This window comes from Nanorana parkeri, unplaced genomic scaffold, assembly GCF_000935625.1.
Source record: "Nanorana parkeri isolate BGI_ZX_2015 unplaced genomic scaffold, ASM93562v1 scaffold1520, whole genome shotgun sequence".
Taxonomy (NCBI): domain Eukaryota; kingdom Metazoa; phylum Chordata; class Amphibia; order Anura; family Dicroglossidae; genus Nanorana; species Nanorana parkeri.
In genome coordinates, this window is record NW_017307788.1 from 72006 (window position 1) to 98563 (window position 26558).

Here is a 26558-nt window from a genome sequence, read left to right on the forward strand (position 1 = left end):
CCCCTCACCCCCCACCCCGCTGCTCTTACCTGTCAATGATCAAGAGGGGCAAATTGGTGGGGGTAATTCCATTTTACCAAATTCACCTGGGAAAGTGGAATTATTACTATGATTATTATTATTATTATACAGGATTTATATAGCGCCAACACTTTGTGCAGCGCTTCACAATATAAGGAAGACGTTACACATACAATACCCATTAAGCGCTTAATCTGTTTATCATAAGTCTCCTTTTTTTCTGGTCTTTGTAACATTATATCATGCATATTAACATTATATTTTTTATTCTTTTTCTAGTAGAGAAAAATCATGTCATATGATTCTCAAAATATTTACTTCATATACTGTATTATATATCAATGCCACAAGTAGTACTACTGTATGGATTTTTACAGAAAGCTAAAACAAATTTTTTTTAAAAGCTGTTTAAAAAATAAGTATAACATATAATAGGGACGGAATCATATTTGTCACAGGTAAAAGAGTGTGAAATGATTTTTTTGTAAGTTGTGCACTTTGGCAAGATACATTATTTGTGACTGTTTGTTTTGCTTTTTGCTAGCCAAAGCAATTATGAGCAGCAAACAAAGGGACGTGCATGGATCAGAAAATATCCTCACCCCACAACAAGTCTCTCTGTTTGGCTATGTCTTTCTGATACTTCTGCAGAAGCTGGTCTTTTGCTGTCCCACTATTTGCCAGAGCTGCACGGAGAAGCAGGTCAATTGCCGCAGCTTGGGCCTAGCTGCTATACCCAAAAACTTTCCAAAAACAGTGACTCTCCTTTATTTAAGTGGCAATAACCTTACCAATATACTTCCTAATGAGCTAGCAGAACATACAGAGCTTGCTGTAATTTATTTGAACAATTCTGGAATTTTTTACATTCACCCTGAAGCCTTCACTTCGCTAAGAAAACTGTACTACTTGTATCTCAATGGTAACTACATTCAACGCTTAGATGCTGGATTATTTGATGGACTCTTCAATCTCCACTATTTGCATCTTCAACAAAATCATATTGATGTTCTTCCTCAAGGGTTATTTCAGCAATTGAAAGCAGTCCGATATCTGTATCTTCAGAACAATAAACTCCGTGTCCTCGACAGCAATGTATTCTTTGGAATGATTAAGCTACACACTCTAAATTTAGCCAACAACAATATCTCACGGATATCTGACACGGCATGGCATCACTTAGACAACCTTGAAATTCTATACCTTGACAGCAACAATTTAATTCAAGTGCCTTCCAATGCTCTGAGATTACTGAAAGGTCTCAAAAAACTTTCACTGTCAAATAACCAGTTGGGATCAATACACAATTTTGCCTTCCAAGGTCTTTACTCATTGCAGTATTTGTTTGCAGATAGTGCAAATATCCAAGCGATCAGTGACAGAGCTTTTAGTGGACTCGGCAATCTTAAACTGTTAAGTTTAAGTCGAAATGGGCTATGGGCCCTCGACTCGAAATCTTTCACTCACCTGAATCACTTGGTAAACCTGCAGCTGGACCATAATGACATAGCCACTGTTGCTGATGATACTTTTGAAGAAATGGGGCCATCTCTAAAAGTTCTCAATCTTTCGTTTAATAACTTGACATCTCTGCAGCCTAAAGTACTTCAGTCTTTAATCTCTTTAAACTATTTCTTAGCAAGTTATAATCCTTGGCACTGTGGATGCAATTTGTTGAGCCTGAGAAGTTTTCTGCTTTCTTCATCGTATAAATTTAGCATTCATTGTGAGACTCCATCACAGCTGCAGAAGCGACCACTGGGTAATGTCAAAGTTGCTGAGTTTAAGAACTGTGTGTTTACCACTACAAATGCCTCACCCAAAAAGGATTCTCGGTTATATCTGGCTACAACTGAAGCCATGCACAGCCATATGAAAAGTGCCACATATAAGCCACTCTTTAGTTCTCAAAGTACGGATTTAATGTTATCTGCTGGATCAGCATTTCCTGCATTCAATAGCAATGATACTCAGAGTAACACAACACAGAGCACTGATGAACAGTCACCTGAAGATATCCTGCCTTTTCCACCAGTAAATTTAACCAAAGACAGAGAAAATTCCCTACCACCAGACATAGTTACAGTGTCACTTAAACCTACTGTGATATGCCAACAGAAAGCACAAAGTCTAAAACAATCTTTTCATGTTTTACTCTTATTTTTCATTCTTTCTTGTGTGGCTGTTGCAGTTCTAACATTTAAACTGATTCAGATGAAGAGAAATCTCAGAATTCCTGAAAACCAGGGAGACAGTGTGCTGGAATATTATAGTTGCTATCAGTCCGGAAGGTATCAGGTGACTGACCCTTTACGAATTGCACCTCTTAACCCTTTGCAAGGTCCTGGAATTGACTTGATAAGACCACTCAAGCAGTCCCCTCCAGATGCTCAGACACAAGTCATCTTGTTTGAACACTCCGCTCTCTAGAAACTGTTGAGATGGCTGAATGGAAACATTGGAGTATCATTTATTTTGTTTTGTTATTTGTGATGGTTTTCATTCTCTTAATTGAGTTTGGTTTTTTTTGGAATCTGCTTTGTTTCTATTTAAATAACATCAAATCATTTCAGAACAAACAAAACACATAATAAAATAAATTGTATTGTATATTCCATTATTTTACCGTACTGTGTTATTTTATTCCAAAATTTAGGAATTTGTTCATCTCTTTTACATATTTATTAAATACAATTAATGCATTTATTTGTAAAAGAATGTGGGAGAAAACATATATGAAAATTAAGCTTTTATAGAGTGGTGTGTTTTATTTCCAACACGGCTGATTTACTGTTCAGTAATCTGAAAGAAAGGAGGCAAAGTTGCATATGTTTTAAATATTACAGGTTACTGGTGTTAGTAATGTTATATACATAGGGGTCAATTCACAAAGATTATTGCAGAGCTTTTCTCTCCAGAAAATTCAGGGCATATGGAGCGGGAATGAAATATATATTCATAATAAAAAATTCCTGTACTTAGATGAAAATTAAATTCAGTTCAACCTTTTATCTGAGATTTTTTTCTCAAGCAGCCAGAAACTACATTTATCCGGAATCTACCAATCCCTGTGGATGCCGGATAACCAGGAGTTTACTGTAATTAGGGTGAAGTAGTTAAGGTGAATGCATCTTATTGACTCTGTGGTTGTAACAGTAATGTTGCTAGACTTCTAAAAGATTGGGGATAACCTGGTAAACCACTGGAGGCAGCATATGGTGAGCCTTAGTGGAGTGGTGTGGCCAAATGCAGGTGGTTGTAAGGAAAACCAGACTTCATCTTGTATAGTCACAGTTTTCAAACAGATATTATACACTTAATATGTCTCTTCACAGTATAGGCCTCTGCTTAGAACCAACTCCATGCAAAACTTTTTTTTTTGGGGGGGGAGGGGGGAGATATGGGGATAGCACGGGGAATCAGTAAAGCCCATGTCCGCCTTTTATTTATCAATTCAATATACCCAAAATATGTAACAATATAATAATAAGAAAGGCGTTGCGGACAAAAATCATGTGTTACATAAAATAAACACCACTGTGAAAGTCCATGTGACAAGGTGTATAATTGATGAAGATTATTCCATCCTGCAGCAATTCTAAATAAACTCTTCAAAAAGGTTCAGTCTCTCAGTGCTTATGTGACAGTTCTAAATAAACTATCCACTGTGAATCAAACTGCTCCAGTACTCAAACACCTCTCCCCAGCAGACTATGACTCGCCAAAAAACAATGGCTCTCTTTTTACAGATTGACATATAGGGGTCTATTCACAAAAGGGTGCAGAGTTTGGAGAAGGCAGGAGAAGTGGGCACAGCAAGCAGTGGGCGGGTGCAATAGCCATCCTGTTATTGGCTATTGCAATTTGGAACTGCCAATTGCATGCTGGCTATTGCACCAGCCCACTACCTGCTGTATTTACAGTCATCTGCCGTCTGTGGAATCTTGCCACTGGCAGCTGTCATTCCCTGGCTGAAGCTATTCAAGCACCATGTGCTTACACAATACAATTATAAAAAAATTTTTTTATAAAAGGTGGGTAAAAAAGTCAGTTTTGGCCTGACAATTTCTGCTCTGGAAGGTGCATTGCAGTGCCATTCATTTCAATGGCACACCAAATGCGCCTCCCACCCACAGTGTGATCGCCCGCACTGGGACGCACAGTACTGCAATGCCGTGCATTCCGGTGCAGTGCGTTTGCAAAAGATTGTGCATGCAGTTTTATTCTGAAGTAAACTTTGTTTGTAAAACTGCATGTGTGTATTTTATTTTAAGCAAAGGATGGTATTTACGTTTTTTATCTGATTCATCGCAAAAATAAGTTGCAGAACTAATACGAATACATTTTTTGTACTTGTAGCATGGTTGTCTTTATATTCTTTGCTATAGTGGAATGGAAGGTAAAAATGCAGTTGTGTTCAGGGCACAGTAAATGTGTTTGTTGTATTTTGTGTGATGTGGAGTGCTGAAATGTGATTGTGAGATGCTTGATTCAAGAGTGTGGAAAAATAATTTAAAAGTTTCCATTATTATAGAATCCAGACTTGCCTGTGTCGTCTCATCAGAAGAGGCTGTGGTCTGTAGCACAAATTTGTCAGTTGCTGTGATGCATGTAACTGCATTAGGAGGGTCATATTAGCTTCATAATATTACAAGGACCATGCTGGCCAAAACCTTAATACACAGTTAAAGGAGACCTTATCTAAAACACTAAAATCTGATAAAAGATGTTAAAAATGTTGAAGGTTATGTATGACCAAAAACTAAAAATAAATTTGTATTTCTATATTCAATTTTCATCCCGCTCCTAATAGCCATAATGATCTAGGAATTTGTAAACGTATTGAAGATGCTTATAGTATGTACTTCTTCAATGCAATGACAACATTTTACTCAGTCCTGTGAATTTGCACTTCATTGTGTCAATGCTCTAACAAGTCCTGATATCTGAAGTGCTACACAATGTCTGAACTCTGCATATTTCAGATCCTGCACTTCTGCATACTTTGTGCCGCCATCCCGCCTCTAGCTTCTTAGAATTGCTAGTCAACAGCCTCCCACTGGCAGTGCCAATACTGAATGTTTTTACTACCCTGATGTCTGCTTTAGACAATCCCGTTACCTATACTTTGCCTGCACAGTAAAACATTGTGGGTGGTGGGGAGGCGGCAGTGTGATGTGCTTTTATTTTTAACTTTGTTTTTGGGGTGTGCACTTCATTCAGGCCTCTGTGCAGCAGCCTGTGGTACCATACAATGAGCTGCAGAAAAATGCAGCATGTTGTGCATTGCATATCACACCCAGGTTGTAGTGTAAACAGGGCACATAGAAAACAACTGTGACAGGTGTTGATCAGTTGCTGAAAAATGTCAATGCTAATGGCATGAACAAATTAATAATGAACTAATACTGCCTACCGATTGTTCTTTCAATCGTATAGCAATGACTTTGGAGTTAGTGAGGGGCACAATTAATTCTTCAATGTGGGCAAACCAACCTAAAGTGACATTAAAGTCAAAAACATTTTCCCTTCCCCCAATGTTAATGTTAGCACTTACCTTAAATTATGTCTCTTAATCCGATCTTCTTTCCTGATGTTTTCATCTGTCCCTCCAGCGGTGCGGCGGCTCTCCGATCCAGCGCTGACTCCTCTGTCCTTGCTGGTACTCCCTGTCCAACGGTATCTGCGTGCGGGTGCACGCGTCTATAGACTTATCTTGTGTCTCTCCTCGTCTGCCGGCCGAAAATCCGAACTGCGCATGCGCCCGCCACGAGATGCTTTGCGGTCACCCGAGCAGTTTCAGATTTTCTGACGGGAGCACACGGCGAAGACTGGGTAAGTTTAAACCGCTGTTAAATCGTTTTTGTTGTTTTAACTTTTTGCATATATCTAATGCTTGCTAGCCGTAGATATATGAAAAAAAAAACAAAAACGGAGGCTTTAGAAACCCTTTAAGGAGTGCATTAGACAATAAGTCCAAAATTAAAAGCTAGAGGCCTCTTCTAGTCAGACAGGGAAATTGTAATGCATTGACAAAAATAGAAAGTCACAACAAACATGGGCAACAGTTATGGTTTCTGCATAAAGCGCAGACATGTTTTGATGCCTTGTTGACAGCCTTGTCCCGAAATAATTTTTGCTAGTTAAAAGATTTTTCTTTTAATCAGCACTTTCGTACAATGGGTATTTGCATCTGAACTATTTTTCTTCCCCAAACAAGTCACAAGGTATTGCAAAAGCAACTCAGAAGCAGGTCATAAACTAGTTATAACCAACTCAGAATCAGATTATAAGCTAGTTATAACCAACTCAGAATCAGATTATAGGCTAGTATGACCAATTCAAAAACAAATCTAAAAACACAAAAGCTTCTAGAACTTAACTTCCTTCCATATGATGCCTGGGAACATGAACCATAATACTGAGAATCTTTTCTGCAGTGGTTGCAAAAGGGGTTTATTAGAGACAGGTATTAGCATAGTACACTAGGTATTGAGCACAAGACACGGTGAAAAGAAAGCATGGTCGCTGTAGAGGTAACAATTCCACATTTATCACCGTGGATGGGATCTTTGCATGTTCAGAACTCCATGTACATGACTTGTTCAGGTTTAGTAATCCTAATTAGGGATGGGTGTCTGGTTTCAGCAAACACAATTTTAGAGTAAAATTACAGATTTTGCCTCCCCCAACATTCCTGTCTGATTCTACAGGATCTTTAGCTAGCAGTTTTTCTTCACTACTGCAAAGATCGGTGGTGCAGGCAGCAGGAGAGGCTCTTTCTGCTCACAATATTGTGTTAACAACTAAACTACAAGTGCAATTTAATAAACATACATACTAGAGATGCACCGATACCGGAGGGAGAGTGCAGAGGGAGCATGGAGCCAGCTTCCTTTCCAATCAGGAAGCCAGCTGGCATGTTAGGCGGCACACCAAACAAACCTTATGCAAAAAGAAAAGTTTCCTCCCAATTCTTCTGGAATTGTTGCAGCTATGTATATGATTACCAATACTTTGGAAGGGATAAGTTGAGAAATACTGACCTGCCCAGTGATATGACTACATAACTGCAAGCTTTACATGAACATTTGCAGTACATATATCTATACACTCTGTTAGCGGCTGTGTATACTGTGGGGAAAATGTGCACTCCAAAGACTATTTTTAATTCTGTGATAATCTGATGGTTTGTAGTATAAATGATAATGTGTTGGTTGCAGTAGGTGTGATTCCAATGTAAAATATGTATATTGCCCATAGAAGTCTATTCAGGAGAAATCTGGTTGCCAGGGGCAATGCCCAGGACCTGTTTTGTAACAGTGCTTGGAATAGCAGGATGCACATCTAGTGATGCTGAGTCTCTTCCATTGATTTTTCCGGTCTTGACAAATGTAAGATGAATCCAGTGAAAATAGATGGCACATGTTTTAGTTCCTCAGTATAAGCCTGACTGACATAGCTTTCTAGGAAAATCTCTTTCGCATGAAATCTTAACAGAAACTGAGATGCGTAAAAGTGATAGATGTCACTAGATTGACATTTATCTTAAAAGGCAAACTAGGAAAACCTAAGACCCGCTCGGCACTGCTTGAAAGGTTGACCGGGCTCTTCAAACGCAAGTACGTCAATGCCTCAGCTGTAGGTTCATGCCATGCTCATTCAGCGGGAGATAAATGTCTAACCCCTATTACTGTAAAGCATGATGAAGAAAAACAAGGAGCTTTGTATGTTGTATGTCTGCTGATGCTTGCTAAGCGCTTTTTGGAGCCACTATAGGTGCTGTTTATATGTAAAATAATGGGATGGCGTAGCCATGTTGATCACGATGGTTTATTTCTCAGACAATGCTTCACAAAAACCTTCATCATCATGCTCTGATCAGTGCTAATAAGCCTGAAACTCCTGTGTGCAAGTTGAATAAGTCTCTGTTTTAGTCTGTATTTGTGCCCATTGCTCATGTCATGTCTCTGCTGATCATAAATGGCCACATATTACATCACATTCTACCATAATCTCTCCTTAAAGTGTACTTTTTATGAACCGCACAAGTCTGCAAAAATACATTTTCAATGATGCTTCTTTTAATACATAGCAGTCACCTCCGCATCAGTTTCATCCCACCCTCTCCCGCGCTGCCATTTTAGAATCTCCTCTGCGAGTGCAGATATGCTGCTGGACTTTGCCAAGTATTCAGGAACAGGAAAGTTGTGCGCCACATTTGCACGTGCACAGGAGATTGCCTCACATGCCCACAGATTCCACTGGTTTATGATACCTGGCATCTTACAGATACCCAGATTCGGCACATTTGCACGTGTGTGGGAATCTCCTGCGCATGTGCAGATGTGCCGTAAGTCTCTGCCAGGTATTCCGAAGCAGACAAAAGACATGTAGCACATCTGCACACATGCAGGAGATTCCCACATATGCACACATATTCCACTGATCTATGATATCTGGGACCTTACAGAGACCCGCAGAAATAGCGCACATATGCAGGAATCTCCTGCACATGTGACCCATGTGTGAAATATTGCAGCAGGCTGAATCCTGGGATGTGATGTGGCAATCCAAGGATTGAAGTGACCAATTGTCACCTAGGTGAGGAATTAGGAAGTGCTGTGATGCAGCAAAAAAAGATACTATTGTTTAAAAATAAGCTTTTCTTATTCTGTAAGAGGGGGGGGGAACCAAATAAAACATTTTTGTAATCGGTGAAGTTCTGCCTTTAAAGAGATTATAAATGAATGGCACCGCTAGCACGTTCCGCATTTGTAAGCGATTTAGCAATCGTGCACAAAAACACGCAAATTGACGCATGTTCTCGGAACGCTCACATGTGAACTAGGCCATATTATTAACAAAAATGTATCTTATTTGTGTATCACTCAGCTGTAGATCCTCAAATCATCTCTGAATTGGTGCCGACACTGTCCTTCCTTCTGAAGGGTGGCTACTTTTGTTCCCCGTGGTCCCTGTGTGTGTTGTAAAGTAGTCACCACTTCAAGCTCGTTCCTGTGATGGACTACAATCTCAATACAAATACTAAACGTGAGACTGTAGTCCATCACAAGAGTGAGCTTGCAGCGGTGACTTCATTACAACACACAAAGGGACCATGGGGAACAAACGTAGCCGCCCTCCAGAAGGAAGGACAGTGTCAGCACCAATTCAGAGATGATTTGAGGATCTGCAGCCGAGTGATACACAAATAAGATACATTTTTGTTAATAGTTAAGGTACTTGAAAGCATTTTTAAGGATTAGTATCACTTTAAACGCCTCTCATTTGCTCCCTTTTGATCGTTTAAAGTAGTATTAAACTCTCAAACCGTTTTCAATAATGAAACCAGATCAAACAATTATACATTGCTCAGCAAAGCATTGCTTTACATTTTTGCCCAACACTTACAATCTTTATGTTTCTGAACAGCTGTTTTTAACAGGGCTATTCACAAAAGGGTGAATAGTTTGGAGAAGGCAGGAGAAGTGAGCTGAATTGGAGAATTTTTCCAAATCAGCTATTTTGTCCTAGATTGTTCACTTCTCCGGCCTTCTCCAAACTCTTCACCCTTTTGTGAATAACCCTGCAAGTCTCTCAACTCCGCTTCCCTGAACTTTCTGTCCAGTACAAGATCAAAAGGGACAGAACAGACTCCAGCAACTGTTCCTCTACTAGCCTGGAAGAGCAAGGGGAGGGGAGTGTCTGGATTTGCTGTGTTTGAGGGTACACACAGCTCACTAGCACACACAAGGGTGACTGTATAGCACTCTGCTTGAAAAAGGTGTCACTAAAACAGGATATCAGGGCCAGTGCTCAGCGGACTGGCTGATTCTGCAGGAAACTAAAACCTTTAAAAATCAAGAATCAGCATCCACTGTAAGGGATTTCATGAGCATCTAAAAATAGCGTAAAATCCGTTTGATTTTAATATTACTTTTATACATTTTGTTATATCTGTTTGAGTGTAAAAATTACCAGTTGATCTTGGCAAAAACCCAGTGCTGACCTGTGTCCTCTACAGTATTATCTTAAATAGTGTTATCAGCCTTGCACAGTACACCTTTGTGAACTGCAGAACACCTCCCTTCTGTGTTGTGGTGATGTGTTAGTGTTCTGTAGTCCTAACACACTTCCTGTCCAAGGGTGACAATGTTGCTACTCCATTGATACAGCACAGTGAGTGACTTACCCTAGGACAACAGAAAAACCAAGTGAAAAAATGACTAATGCAATCACCACATCCAAAGGCTGTTAAGTTGAATTTTATTACATGTTTGTTCTGGGGTCGAGATATAATATACAGTAATTATGGCCTTCAGGCCAGTAATGGACTTATTTGATTAGAATTGTTTGCCCAATCTTCTGCTGTTGTATAGAAACGTTTCTTCATAGCTTGCAGTCATTTCTACACATTGATTAATAATTCTATTCTGATTTCTCTTTTTTTCTCCTTGCTGTCCAATCGTTAACAGCTATTTCATGTTTTGTTTGGAAACATTGTTTGATGGAAACGGCAAAAGATTACTGGTTTATCTGTTCTTGTACCTTGCCGACAGCTTTGCATTAGTCCAGAGCTGCAAGATTCCCTTTGCTGAAGGTTAACTATGGCATCATTTTGTGTCATATCTATAAAATATTCAGGGCTTTTCCAATCCTATGTGTGCGTTTTAGCACTCGTTAACGCGTTTGAAGAGGTTTGGAATTGTTTTCAATAATGAAAGTTTCTGGTTTACATATAAAAAACGCATTAGCCAAAAAAAGGCCATGTAAGAGTCTTGGATAGTGGCATTGTATGTCAAATGTTATTACCCATGGCAAAAACGCACCTCATAGACCCGCTGCAACTAAGGGTATTAGTGTGAATTCAGACTGACCTGCCGGTCATATTAAGCAAATTTATAATACATCCAATGTGACATTCAGGAAATGTCACCAGTACATTAAAGCAGAACTCCGTGTAAATCAAATCTTAACACTTGCAGAGGGGATTACCCCGCACTGCAAGGGTTAAGTGCTCATTTTGTGTGGGGTGCTAAAATAACAAAATGATACTCACCCGAACCATGATCCCAGCTTGCTCTCAGACCGGTCGCCTTCGCCTGTCTCGTTCTCCACTCCCGCAATGGAATGCCCCTCGGCGTATAGAATGAAATAACTCTGAGGACCTTCGACTGCTGGAGCAAGACTGCAGGACCAGTCTAGGAGCCAGCCAGGATCGTGGTTCGGTGAGTATATCTCTGTTATTTTAGCTTCCTAGACAAAACGAGCACATAACCCTTGCTGTGCAGGGGTAGCCCAACTGCAAGGGTTAACATTTGATCTGCTCGGAGTTCTGTTTTCTGCACTTAAAGTCTAAGTTTACCTTTAAGTGCTGAACCATTACCTCCCCTCACTTACCTGAATCACGGGGTTCTTCTCCCTGCAAGCTGATGTGATATTTTAAAATCAGCATGGCTGTTCTAAGCTCCACTTACATAGTTGTGCCATCCATTCACACATCCTGTGACAGGATCTGTGGGTCTGGATAAAGAAACTGCAGAGGGGTTTGTACTGTAGTTCTCAATGGAATACAATTGGGGTGACGTCCCTGCCCTTGTAGTCCATTCATTCTTCCTCCCGTTCCTGTTACTCATTGTTCATACCTTTGTACGGACAGGGTCAGGAGCCAGAGCATTGCATTCATGATCCAATGATTGCAGTTGCAATGCTTTACTTGCTCCAATGCAAAAAAATGAAAATTATAAATACAATTTTTTTCTTTTATGAAGAAGTGCACATTTATTTATTTATTTTTAAAGTTTTCTTTATCTTTCTTTTTTTTTCCCCCTTTTTTGCTATTTTGTTCTACTGTAGAAGAAGGAAAGCATAGATACTTTTCTCGGAAGGAGAACTAACCCTTTAAATTCAGTTTTTAATACGTAGCTGCCTCTCATTCTGCATCTCCAGGTCTGGTTGGTGTGCACCCCCTGCCATTAAAACTGATGCCATTTCATTTCTTTAACATTTTTATATCTAACAAAATTACACAAAAATCAAGAGATCAGAAGCCATAGTAATCCCGCTTTTATTACCCACTCCCCACCTTTATTGAAGCGGAATCCAGGCAAAACATCATTTGTTTTCCATTTGTAAACAAAGTAGGGTTAGAACCACTGGCACACTTTTATTGCCTTCATTGAGGTGATTTCTTGTCACAATAACAATTTTGCCACCATGACAGAAAGTGAGGTAACACAGACAACATTTAATACCTGAAGAGGATTTTTTTAGCCTTTCCTTTAAAAAAGGAGCATTTTTATTGCTTTCTGTGTTTCAGAAAGCAATAGTTACAGATTTCCCCTTACAGGGGTGTGGACATTTAAAAAAACAAACTACATGTCCAAGGGAATAAAGCAGGTGCCCATTCTAGTTATCCCTCATGACAATCTACTTGATTATCCTCCTTCCTTATACGAAAGCATGAAACGTATGAGGATGCACTGTCAATTCTAGGGCCGTAAAACTGAGGTGCACCCTTAAACCCGCCCCACCTCCCCGATACCCTGCTCCCTCCAACCCACTGTTACTCGCTTCCTCACCTTCTCCCCACCGGACCCATTGCAGCAGAGGGGATCCTCCAAAGGGCTGCCGGGCAGAAGTACCTCCCAACCTAGATTGTGCTGGGCCAGAGCGCTGCTCCGTTAAGGTGAAAAAAAAAAACTTTAACCCTTGTAGAAAAAAACAAAACACCTGCTCGGCACACATAACTGGATGTCCTGGGCAGCGTGCGATAGGAAATACACTTTAAACAAAATCTGTTCTCATGATGGCACATCTGCCTGTATGGGTGGTCACCTTTAAACTTGTATTCTTCCTGGCAAAATATTAAAGGTTGGCAGAATCACAGAATGTCAAAACTAGTTTTGACAGCCCTTTTATTGTTGTTAGTTGATGTGTTGATGTCCCATGGTTCTTCTAAAGATTTTGCTGGCTCCTGGTTTTGTCTGATTGAACATGCTTTAGCTCAGTACACACACTCCTGTGAATTGTAAGCTGTAAAGAGGAAATTATGGGTTTTGCATCAGTTATTTTACTTCTTCTTTTATTTATGAGCATACATTTTTGTGCTGATTCTCTGCAGACTTTGATCCCATATGTTCAATAAAATGTCAGCGTGAATTTTATTTATACAGTAATTGGTCAGATACCATGATCTGAAAACAGATGATTCCAAGACAGCTTTTATAACGGCATGTTTTATTTGCTGGCGTTGGTTGTATACTACCATTATATTATTGTGACCAGAAAGTGTATGTCTGTCCATTTGAGCCACATGGATTTCAATGTGCTGCAAGTGAACTGACATCCATAAAATGGTTATAGCTGAACTGTGGTCTTTATTACACCTTCCACCCCCAACTAATCACTGGTTTATCTTCTAAAATAAAACAAACCCTAAGCTAAATCTGTGGTCACGTTACTCGGAAGCAGTGAAGTGGACACTTCATATTGCCTGACCAACAGCAGGGTGCTTTCAGGCAGCATAGCGTGAAGGCATCGGAAAGAGATGACCAGTCGATGTGGGCACAGAATTGGCTTCAGTGAGGGGAATGAATAGTGGAGTCAAGTGAGTATTTGAAGAACAACAAAAAAAACTAGTGAATTTCCCATTAAGCTTCCCTGGACTTTAAATCAGCAAGAGATGAAAACATTTTTTTTCTATTTATTATTGGTATTTATATAGCGCCAACAATTTACACAGAGCTTTACATAGTAGCGCATTCACATCAGTCCCTGCCCTCAAGGAGCTTACAGTCTAAGGTCCCTTACTCACATGTATATAGGGCCAATTGAGACAGGAGGCAACTAACCTTCCAGCATGTCTATGCAGTGTGGGAGGAAAGCAGAGTACCCGGAGGAAACCTACGCAAGCACAGGGAGAACATGGAAACTCCTTGCAGATAGTGACCTGGCCGGGATTTAACCCAGTGACCCTGAGTGCTGCAAGGCAAAAGCGCTACCACAGAAGCGCTACCCACTAACTTGTATACCTAGTCTAATGCAGACCATATGTATGACAATTTTTATATCCAAACGTTTTTCTGCAAATACAACAGCTTTTGATTGCCAATATGAAAAAAATAAGGTAACCTACTATTACAAAACATTTAGTGAGCAGCACACTTGCATCAATTTTGCATACTGAAACAAAGTTAATAGATTGTGTGAGGTTGACCTCTATGTGGGATCATCTTTCTTGGGGTAAGACACACTCAAGTTTTAGGAGGAGCACAAGCAAACTTCAGACAGCAGTATTGTTAAAACTGACACACTGCCAGCATTACTTTTGCCTAAAAGATTGCAAATAATACACAAACAGAAAATAAATCCTAGCCAGTCAGTCACTAACTAAACACATTCTCTGGAATTCATAGTGTTGTAGGCACTCTTTAATTACGCTGTTTGCAACAAATTCATGTACCTGTTGGAAACAGGTACATTCATTTATTACATGTAGGCGGACACTAAGGCCTGGTTCACATCTGAGCGTTCTGAGAACGTGCGGTACTCGCGGAACCGCGTACAAACGCGAAACGCGCTTGCGGTGCCGTTCATTTCTAATGGCACCCCAATCGCGGCCCACAAATTGCGCGGTTTTCCACCGTGTTTTCACGTGTCCAAATGCAGCAGAAAAATTTGTGGCTTGCTCATCGCACAAAAAGGTGCAAGAGCCTTTTTGCCGCATCTGCTGCGCGGATATGACACTGTCAGGTGCGTCCGTGGTCAAGCAGCACGGAGGAAACCCGCTGGCAGGAAGCAGCCTAAAAAGTCCAGAGGCAAGGTAACAAAAGGGCAATCCAAAGGGGTAGTCGAGCGCAATCTGAGGTAGAGGCAGGCAGCAAGGGTAAGAGGCGATAGTCGGTCCAGGGTCGGTACACGGGAAGTCAGCAGAGGGTTCAGGTAATAGGCAGCAAGGCACATAGGAGGAGAGCTCCGTATGTCACACCATGAGGTGGAATAACTCAGCACTGAGCCAGGGCTCTGGCCAGGTTTTTATAGCCAGGGGGTGTGGGTCCGCCCCCTGTTCTCCGAGGCGACCAGGAGGCTTCCCTTCCCGAGGGCAAATGGTAGGCGGAAGGCGTGTGTGTGTGGGCGTGGGAACCTCCCCCAGCAAGGCCACAACTTAAGCTCAAACAGGCGCATGTGCGTTGCGCGCACGGCCCCGGGATGCGCGCACAGCCTGTGTACTGCGCGCGCACCCGGCGCGCAGCTCGCGCACACGTAGTGGCCGCCGGAGCGCCCATGGGTCTGCCAGGCTGAAGGGAGGTCTGTACCCTATGCCGTACCCTATGAACTTGTGGGGAGGTGACGCCCCTGGCATCCTGACAGACCCCACTGAAATCAATCTGGCTGCGTGGCACACAGGGTGCGCTATTGCGCACAAATGCACATTCCTGGGAAGCGCAGCCCGAGAACACTCAGATGGGAACCAGGCCTAAGGTCAGAGTGTCCATACCAGACACTCCATCCTCTCAGTGTAGCTCAGTAACGCTGAGATGGATAAAATCACAGGATCAGCCTTAGCTCCCTGTCTGCCCTCTGCACCTGTCACCCAAGCAGGCACAGCGGTTGAGTTTTGTTGTTGGGTGGAGCGGAGCCTGACAGGGATTCTGAGGGACCAGTTCCCTAACAGGTACACTTAACATGGGACTACAGATGGCAGTGGGTGGATTCAATAGAATGCTGTGTAGCTGCTATGAAATCTGCCCACTGGTGTCTTCTGTCAATCACACAGAAGGCAGACATGATGGGGAACTAGTTATAAATTGATGACATTTGCTTCATCTGATGGGGAACTAGCCTCTTAGTTTCCTATCAAACTTTGCCCACTGTCAATCTTGCTCCACATCATCAGTTGCAAAGACACTGTTGACTTTGCAGCCGACAGCATTGTAGCAACCAATAATATATACCCGACCCCACCATTCAGTTGTTGACTAGGAGGTTCCCTGGCCAACAGCTGAATGTAAACAACGAGGCAGGGATGCTGGCTAACATCATTGATCAAACATGGCCTAGAAATCAGCTAGCCCTGAGTGGGGAACTGTCACCCTTATGACAGCTTGCAAGTGCAAACATGCCTTGCTCTTTACTACACAGTGGCCCAACTGCATAGTATAGGGCATGTTTGCATGCCTGCCCCTTTACACCAACTCAGAGTTGCTCTTAATACCCCCAGTTTAGTTTTTTACAAACTGGCAGTTTGTATATAGCGACATATTGCGAAACTGGCAAATAAGAACTACTTAAATCTGTTGCATGTGTTGGAACTCTTAGCGAAGCTGTGGCATGAATTAGGCGCAGGACTATTTAAAGGAACTATACTGCCAGAAAAGTGTTGCCCTTATAGTCTTTCATCACTAACAATTGGAGAGCTAGCCCCAGCCAATTCCAGAAATCGCATTTTTTAGCAACCTTTGCTCACAGTCTGTATGACTTCACACTAGTAAGTCCCCCATGCCCAAGATCAGCCATCTCTGCTCCAAGCTTCTACTCTTTTCACCTGTGTCAGACCTGAGAGGCCAGTGGGAACAAAAACCTGGCTTGGATCATGATGTAACAAAAAAAAACAAAAGCTGGCCTGGATCCCAATCTCAATCTCTCACATAGGACAAAAATGAGGAGAAACATACTGCATCTCCCCTCCACAATCTTTCCCTTTGCAATGTCACCTTTGAGAAAAATAATTGTGCTCGATTAGAAATCAGTCAACACCAGAAACGCCATCAAGCTGTCTGATAAACAGAGTTCAGATTTTCCATTGTGCTCAGTCAGGGTTTTTTCAACTCGATTGCCCAGTGGTAGATCCAAAATAATGTAATTTTTATTTGATTCTTTTTCAAATTTGACAGTAAATCAAAAATATAGCATTAGAAAACTATGGACAGCAATAGAGCCAGAGGTTATAAACCATGCCATTTTACTCACTGATTTATATATTGTTTATAGCTTTATAGTTTATAGCTGATTTATATATTATTTATAGCTTTTTCTGCCCAGTATTTTTACCTGCATTAGCACATATTACAATTCATATTACTGCATTCGTTGACTTGCATGTGTTGCATACCCAATAATGTGGTGTAAGATGCACATCGTTGCTTCCATGTGTGATGCAGGTAAAAAATGTGCAGCCGTGAAGTGAATAGCCCAGAAGTGTAGGGATTAAAATGATTTATGTAAATACATGGAAATAAAATCTTTTTTGAGAGATGGTTGTCTGTGGGCACAGCTTGTACTTGAACAATAAAGTTGGCCATATATTAATGGAAGAATCCGACTGCACTCTGTTCCATGCTGAATCAATTTATTGAAAATACGTTAGTGATACTGAGTTCTGCCCGAGGTCTGCCCCCTCCTACTGAGTTGGATGAAATTTGAGCTGTAGGTGGCCCTGCCAGCAGCACTGTGCTCAACAAAATTAAATTTTGCAATCAACTTTTTTTTAAAGGAGTCAGGTGGAAAATTGTTGGCCGAACTCCAATCAGCTGCAGTCACTGTTCTGCAGTCAGAATATAATATTCTACCAGTGGAGGTTTGTTCATCCACGCTGTTTAGCGTGGATGGATAAATCTGTTAGATTTAATTCGTTCAGCTCTCAGGTGTGTATGGCCAGCACAGATTTGCACACTCAGAATGGCTGTGCTCTCAGGCAGAGTGGGGCTCTGAAAGCTGATGCATGTATGAGTAAATACTGTACCTCTAGGCACCGGCTCTTTATATTTGTCAGCAATTGTTTCTCTTTTTTTTTTTTCCACAATATCAGTTATGTAGAATTAGCTTTCTGTTTTGTGAAGGCAATCCCTGAAAACCCTTGGATATCTCCCCTTATGCTGCACAAGGTTTTCTATATTCCAACAAGTACAATGTGTGTTTTGGGAGAAGGAAGTTGAATTTCCAAAGGGTATAAATTCATAAATCCATCTGAAGTAGCTATTAAAATCTTGTCAGCATTAATTTTAATTGAATACAGTAATTGGTATTTCATAGATTTTTACATTAGTAGCATTTTCCCCTCAAGTAAAATCACCATAATCTCATTAATTTGTAATGATTTAATGGACATTCAATAGACATTTAACGAGCTTAACATTTCTACACTTGGGTTTTTCCTATTATTTTCCTAGAATGCACCCTTATAGTCCTTTTTAATGCCCCAGTCTTTGTACAAGCAGTGCATTGAGTTGTCAAAGTATGCTGCGTGTTGTACACCATGCGGTGTTTCAGTACTCACCCTCTTCTAGTTCAGATATTCTCTCTGGGAATCTGGAAGCCAGTACAGTTTTGTTTTCTTAAAGCTGAACTCTGGGCAGATGTTAAAGAGACACATTTCTGCAGCTAGGTATTTATAATAAATGCAACTAGTGTACATACTTCAATTGTATCTGTTACCCGGCTCTTACACTTTGAGTGGGAGAAAGTAGGACTAGGAGTTAGGTTGGAGCTGGTAGCATGGAAGATTAGAGTGGACATCATCAGTTTCCTCCTTTTTCCTTTACTGTCCAATCAGAAGGCTGGGCATAGAGTGGAAACTATTGTATTCCTTCTACAATCTATAACTGTTACACAGAAACTGGTGTTATCCACCTGGAGGTGCTGTCTGGCAGGGATGTGTAAATCTCAAAACTGGATGGAGAGGAATACACATCCTTTGACAGATAAAACAGTTCCCTTATATGTATTTAATCTGTGCATTTAGCTGTTTACCTGGAATGTAGCTAGCTGAATATCAGAGAGCTGAGCTGTGAGCCAGAAATAAAATGAGGATGCTTTTTATGAGCTTATTCACGCCATTACCTGTGGCATATCTGTCACTGTCCATTTGTCAGTGAGTGAAGTAAGTAATGTCTCCAGATTTGCTCGCAGACTTTTCCCAGTATGCTCTGTGACCATAGAAAAGGTCTTCTAAGGGCCCTTTACACTTTTCTGATGAATAAATGTGTCTATATAAAGGAAAGCTATAATGTATTAAGTATACATCTTTACATACATTTATACATTAAGTGTACATTTTGAAGTGTCCCTCCAGAAGAAGACTGTTTATTAAAGGTGCACCAAAATTAAAATTTCAAAACCGAAATGAAAAACATGTCGGAGCGAAACCGAAAATGTGTTTTTGTTCTAACTTTTTCAATTTGTTTTAACATTTTATTTTTTAATAACCTTTCAATTTTTTTATATTTAATTTTTTATGTATTTATTACTTTTTTATTAAATATTTGTATTTTTTACTTTTAGGGGCTTCGGGGAAATAGTAGGGGTCTAAACAGACCGCTGATATTTCCCTTTTAAAATAGAAAAAGAGATTGAGGACTCCGTTAAACCTTTCATTGGTATATAAAGGGAAGGGAATTCACTTTATTTTAGCAGTGTGCAGTAGGGTTACAACTGCTGCAAAATGTTTTTTCTTTGCTTGGGGGTCTGTGTCTGTTTCACTTCCTGTTCCATTGATCACATAGGAAGTGAGGGAAATCTCTCTGGTGGGATAATAGATCCTTCCTTACGCCTTAAAACTTCTTAAAATTTAGCAGGCGTACTCATTAGTAAGTTTGTCTTTCTGCCATTTTTGTGATGTTTGCCAAATGAAGTGTAACAAAAAAGGCTAAATAGCAAAGCCAATATAGCCGAGGCTTCCCTTGGTCAGAAGGATAGAAAATTAATTATCTACCTACTTGATCCAGCCCATCGGATAGAAGTATTGAAACAGTAGAGCCAGCATAACAGCGTGGAAACATTTTCAGAAGGAAAGGTCAGAATTGACAGGTTTCTTATTTCTCTTATTCTAGGTTTCCTATAAATAATATAAAATATGCAGTCTTAATGAGAATAGTACCACTGAAAATATTGGTTCAAAACTGTCCTTGTGCTTTAGGTGTAGTTTAAGCCAAAGCCTCATCTCCTCAGTGCCTATTATATACAGAGGAGGCAACATTTTGGTAAGCTTTGCTAACAATGGTACTTTTGTAGATTACAATAGGACCACATATACAGACACCTTAGGCCTCATTTATGAAGTTTCTGATTAGGGCTTGTTCACACCACCTCCAGGCCAGAGTGGATGCGTTTCTGCAAGTGCTGTCATGCGCGTTTTTGATGCATTACAGTGTGTTCTTATCTTGTTCTCAATTGGTGTTGCTTGGGTTTTAGGGGTGTTCCAGACCAGAAATAATGCAGCATGCTGTTCTTTTTTTTTTTTTTAAAGCTCTGGAACCGAACACAATGGAATTGCTGTTTATATGTGTTTGGTTCGACTAAAAACGTTCTGGCCTGGATCTGGTGGGAACAAGCCCTAAAGAGAAAAACTGATGCCTTGAAATGTCTTTAATACACCTGCAGCTAATTGCCTTTCTCACATGCTATTTTGTTGCTAGTTATAAACCAATTAGCTGCTGGACACTAGAGATGAGGCTGAGTTTGGTGCTAACCCAGTTTGCCAGAGGTTGCCCAAGCCTGCTCAAAATTCTGACCACCACCCACTCCTCTGGACGCAATCAGTTGCAGGGAGGTGCATTTTGTGCTCTCCAGCTATATGTCACAAAGGGCCGGGGCATGCCCCTGCCACAACTGCCAACACTGATTGGGTTAGAAGGAGGGGGTGATAATCAGAGTTTTGAGCAGGCTTAGGCTGCACCAAGCCCAGCCTCATCTCTACTGGCCACTTGTACTGTACACAACTATGTGAAACCTGCAGGACTGAAAGGTAGAAATCCCCTTTGCAGCATTACCCTAAACAGTTGTAAATGTTGCAAACTATCTTTGGTACAGTAATCATCAAATAGCATTTTCTTTCTTTTTTTTACAGTGTTATTCAAGATAAATTCTGTGCAATCATTAACATTTGTGTGGAAAGTCTACACGATGTGATGACAGAGGATCCAGAGACAAATACCTTCAAAGAGTAAGTGACTAAATAGGTTAAATGTTATCTTTTTTTTTTATCTTTAGTACTGATGGTGATGCAAATGAAGAAAATACTTTATAGGAAACAAAAAATATATCTTAAACCTGAAATTTACAGGTTTACAAAATTTACTAATTATAATATGTAATTTGTGGTTAGCACCTTCAAAATTTGCATCAATCTCCACAGTTTAAGAGAAAGGAGGTTTCATATATACCCACTAACGAACAAGTACATAAACATGTATTCGGAAAACAAATGACATACAAATGGTAAAAAAAAGGGCCCCCTTTGGTTATATAATAAGACAGTAACAAGTAAATACTTGATTTCGGCAAAGAAAAACATTAGAAAAATACTAGAAACTTAGATAATGCCTGAGATTGGAAAGCTGGTTGTTTTCAGATAGGAGATGAGATTATTACAAAATAGTTTGTTATTTTGTAATGGCGTTCCCATGAAAAGATGAAGCTTACTGCACTGATGATGGCCAACATACCTGTATGCAATTTGAAATACATAAATGGCGCTATAATATTAGGCTGTACCCATGCTGGAAATCCAGCAGCTCTGAATGCGCAGTTGGTGTGCCCCCACCCCCAATAGCCTAAATTAAATAATAAACTCTTTATATTATCAGAATTTGTGATGGGACCGATGATATGTAGATGTTTTCTGCTTCTCTGCTGTGCTGTGCACTGGTGTAGTGGAGAAGTTTTGGGTTCTTTAAACTTTCCTGGCTTTACTTTCCAGGTAGAAACATGTAAAGGTTGGTCATGCTACTTGGTCTGGTTTGTTTTTTTAGATCAGACTTTCAAACAAGGGGGAAGAAAACACCATCTGCTAATAATATCACATTTCTGTATGATATAAACGTATGCCAGGATTGTTAATGCCACTATGTGGTCCATGCTTTTTTACATTTCCTGTACTCAATGCATTCTGGAGCTGGCATGTTATATTATCTTCGGAGAGAATGAAGAGAGTGTACTTCCTGTTTTCATGTTGTACTGACTGCTCCATAACCCCTTAACCACTTCCGGGCCGGCCGTAGTAAAAAAACGGCCGGCCCGGAGCTCTCTAGATCTGAGCGGGTGTCTTTAGACGTCCGCTCAGACACGCCCGTGAAGAGCGGTGACTACTTTACAACACACACAGGGACAATGGGGAACAAAGGTAGCCACCCTCCAGAAGGAAGGACAGTGTCAGCATGAATTCAGAGATGATTTGAGAAGAATAAGTACATTCCCCTTTGTATGTTTTAAAACTGTGTATTATGCTGTTTGTTGGGGGTCCTTACATTGTGTTGTGGGTGGGAGGGCGGCTAGCAATATTTATTTTCAACCTGACTAACTATTTAATAACGGTAGAACAGTGAAATTAAAAAAAAGAAGTGTAAGGGAAATGTGTTGTATTTACTACACTAATGTATAGGATTGAGGATGACTTTTTATCATGAATGACCAGGTATCCAGTACAAATTCCCAGGCTCAGTCATGCGTGCACATTCAGTACAGAGGCTCTGTGAACCATGTAATCAGAGGCTCGTGTGCAGCATTTTATCTGACAGTGTTACCTAGCCAACCTACAAGTAATAAACATGCTTCCAAAAATAAAACCAGACTCTTCAAATATATGGCACACATTCCGGGTCTGCCTGCTTGAAGTGCAGTCTCTAATCAGCCTCCTAAATGTAGGCTGATTCAGTATGAACAAGCAGCCGTGCTGCTAATATATACATATATTATTATATAAATTGGTATGTACCTTACTGTAAGGTATGTTATATGATGCTGCTGTGCTGCTTATAGGAAAGGTAAAATACTAATTCTCTAAGCATACTTCTGAAATATTACTTAATCGTTAAAGTTTTATTCTCCAGAAAAAAAAGAGAATGAAAATCCTGTTACCTTAGGGGCAATAATAATTTTTAATACCTGTGACAGTGAATTTCCATGATGACCTCACAGATGAAAGAAGGCTGATGAACGCAGATGAAAGGGCGCTGGAGACTATGGGGCAAGATGCTCCATATTTGACCAAAGGAAGTCTGTATTAGCCGCTTTATAACACAGGAACTCTTGGCTGTCATTTTGACAGCTGTGAATTGCTGGCAAGTGCGGATGGGTGGATTGGCAGCAAGTTAGAAGGACATATCATGCTGTGTATGATTTAGGTACTTTGATGAGGATTTTTTCAGTGTACATAGCATGTCCATTGTCCACAACTGGTTAAAGCCCAACTTCAAGTATAGCTATGATTAAGGCCAGAAAAAGGCTAATGCTGGACGACAAAGCTGATTGTCTGGACAAGAGAAGATAAGTATTGCAGTGAAAGCTGCATTTATTATTTTTAGTGTTGAATCAGTTTTTATTAGTATTTTTTAACAGTTCCTTAACAATCAGTATCAAAACTCAAAAGAGATAACTCCGGCGGCGCCATCTTGGTTGCACGTGTGGAGGCAGCGTGAGAGGCCGCGGGCGCCGTCCGGGCGAAATATCGGGTCAATTCCCGCGGCACAGGCCCCTTCTTAGCCTGCTTCTTACTCCTCTTCCTCCGGTCGCTCATTGCCGGTGATCGTGGGGGAGAAAGCCGCTGCTGCCTGCAGTAAGATATGCCCCTGAGCGGGAGACGAGCCGATACACGTCTCACCGCTCCATGCGCCAAGCCACGCCCCCATTTATTATTTTTAAAAGAGTTGTGCAATGTATTTTTTTTTATTTTTAATCTGGAGTTGTGTTTAAAGTAATGTTTTTAGCTTTCTTTTTCATTAGGAAGGAATGGTGATCTTTTCAAACTGATATGTGTTTTCATGTGTTCAGGAGACTAGGCTAAACATGTTGGTGATAATTTTTTCTGGTTGCAAATGTCTCAACTAGTACCATGTAATCCTATACACAAATATAGACATGTCTGCATCTGAGTAAAAATGGGAACTTTTTCTCTTTTGCAATTGGAATGGGAATATTTAGTAGATAAGTAGATTATGCTAACAGATACTGATTGTTACAAGTATTATTTGAGAGGACAAGCCATTTAACCCCTTCATGACTGAGGCCTTTTTTTCATTTTTTGTACCAATGTTATATTCCACATTTTAGGCAGTATGTGGCACATATAACAGAACAGGATGTATACACCGATCAGCCATAACATTATGACCACTGAGAAGTGAAATTAATAACATTGAATATCTCATTACAACAGCACCTGGAAGTGGGTGGGATATATTGGGCAGCAAGTGAACATTTTACCCCCGTAGTTGATGTGTTGGAATCAGAAAAAATGGACAAGCGCAAGGATTTGAGCGACTTCGACAAGGGCCTAATTGTGATGGCTGGGTCAGAGCAACTCCAAAGCTGCAACTTTTGTGGGATGTTTCCGGTCTACAATGGTCAGGACCTACCAAAAGTGGTCCAAAGAAGGAAAAACTGGTGAACCGACAACAGGGCCATGGACGGCCAAGGCTCATTGATGCACATGGGGAGTGAAGGCTGGCCGTGTAGTCCGATCCAATAGAAGAGCTACTGTAGCTCAAATTGCTGAAAAAAGTTAATACTAGTGCCAATAGAAAGGTGTCTGAACACACAGTGCACAGTCCATATACCCATTGCACTCGTAACCGCTGCTCCATAAAGTGGGTGCAATGGCAGTTCAAATCAGATACGTCTATTTATTGACATACATGCAGCAACACTTAGTGCAACGTTTTGGGGTCTCATAGTATCCCCTTCATCAGGCAAAACAAGTGATACAGATGCAAGTGAAACACACATGAATATATACACACCATAATGTAAGAACAGACCAATCCCAGAGCCTGCAGAGGCCCTGTGACGTCACAATGACGTTATACTCCCGCCATAATTCAAATCCGCTATTGTCTAATACAAAGTAAAGCAGGCAGCAAACGTCCACAAAAAGTCGGTTACGTGAATATTGCTCATACTGTACATTAGCATGTCCCACTACGGAGCCTGGGTGTCGCCAGATACTGGGGTGAAGAGGTCTATATGCTGTTATATCCTCAGTTTGACCATTAACCATGACTTGTCTATATATGACTCTCCTTGCATCACCATATACCTCATGATCTTTTATGTTTCAATTGTACTTTTTTACTCACATGCATTTATACAGCATTGCATACGTTTCCTTAAGTAGGAATCATACATTTTGTTCACTACCCATACTACAATTTACCTAACTGTGACCCATAGCGTACCCATTTTTACTTTTGACATTTTGCATCATGGCGCATGTGTTTACATGCTTTGTTGGGTATAATAACTACCGATGGGTCCGAATTTGTTATTTTTCCTTATGCCCATCAATTCTGGCATTTCATTAGTGGGCTCACGGTTCGCACACTTCGATACCTCACTTTGCATATATATTCTTCGGCTTACATCACGATATGAGTTTATGCCCTAGGGTCTCGTCTGTGATCAATGTCCCTTGTTTTATTTAAATGATGTCCTTATGTTTATAATAATGCATATAAGCAAAGTCTTTGATGGCCGCTTCTCATACCTATTTTTCCGTGTTTTCCCAGTATCAATCATGGCTAGTACATGTCATACCTGACAGTAGTGACGCATGTGCACCCCTCCAGTCCTTCATAAATTAATGCTGTACATTCATAAATTACGCACGAGTGTGCCTATGGATGCCGAAAAGTGATGTTTCTTGTTGTATTTCTGAAAGTTTGCCTTGAACTATATGTAAATCATTGATCATCTCTGATCCATGATCCATGGTTTGTTTTGATCCTGTTAGTGGTGACCTCGCTCCTGTATCCAAACTGTCAACTCCGTCAGCAGCGTCCTGCCGCAACTATGGTTGCCTGTGACGTGGCTAACTCCACACCGCTATGGGTGTGTGCGGCCTTTCATGGTATGAGTCCCGCCGCTACCATGACAACAGACAGCTGTTTTCTGCATAGCCGTTATCTGCAAACTTACGTATCACTCCACTTTATAGTGTTACCTGAATTACTATTTAAAGTTATGATCTGCTATATAAGCATTCACACTTACAGGTATGAGATTCTAAGGATTCATTCATGAGATTTTTGAGCTCAACACAATAACAGAATTTATTGGTATATAGTATCAAGACTTAAATACAATGAACCAACAATCTATTTAACTACAACATACAAAGAAAAGATTTAAACATGCCAAATACCCAGACATTGGTATCTAACAGACAAACAGACATACAGTTAAGTGGGGGAAAGATTATATGTATAGTTACCCATTAATCGTCACATGAGGGCCCCATCCTGGTGAAAGAGAGCTAGCTTCTTTCTTTCAATCATTAATATACCCCTGGTGTCCATAGGGAAGCATGGCAAGCCTCCCATTGGTTGCTTCCCAAGGCCTAATGGAGATTGGAGGGTTTCCAAGACCCTCTTTACAACTCCCCACCCCTCTCTATGCAATTATTCGAACAGGCCTGGGCTCGACAATAGCCCTATTTGCAATTCATTGGGCCTGCCACTCCCCTCCACAGTGATAAGCACAACAAAGACTTTATTTCCCTACAAGCTACCCCCACCTCAGGTGAAATATTTAAAACAAGAAAT

At 40.6% G+C, this 26558-nt stretch overlaps 2 protein-coding genes across 2 annotated transcripts in view; both read left to right on the forward strand.

Moving 5' to 3' along the window:
• Positions 1–23755, forward strand: part of LOC108798606 (importin-11-like) — a 71013-nt gene extending 47258 nt beyond the window's left edge. Inside the window, exons 6-7 of the mRNA XM_018570364.1 lie at positions 20870–20965; positions 23743–23755. Coding sequence (XP_018425866.1) covers positions 20870–20965; positions 23743–23755 — 109 coding nt within the window. The remainder of the gene's footprint in view (positions 1–20869; positions 20966–23742) is intronic.
• Positions 571–2451, forward strand: LRRC70 (leucine rich repeat containing 70). Its single transcript, XM_018570365.1, has one exon. It carries the CDS (start codon positions 577–579, stop codon positions 2449–2451), a length of 1875 nt encoding a protein of 624 aa, XP_018425867.1. The 5' UTR covers positions 571–576.
• Positions 23756–26558: the final 2803 nt, after the last annotated feature.

What these genes read in the sequence shown, in the direction of transcription:
- LRRC70 (XM_018570365.1), top strand. Translation starts at nt 577, where the DNA reads ATGAGCAGCAAACAAAGGGACGTGCATGGATCAGAAAATATCCTCACC.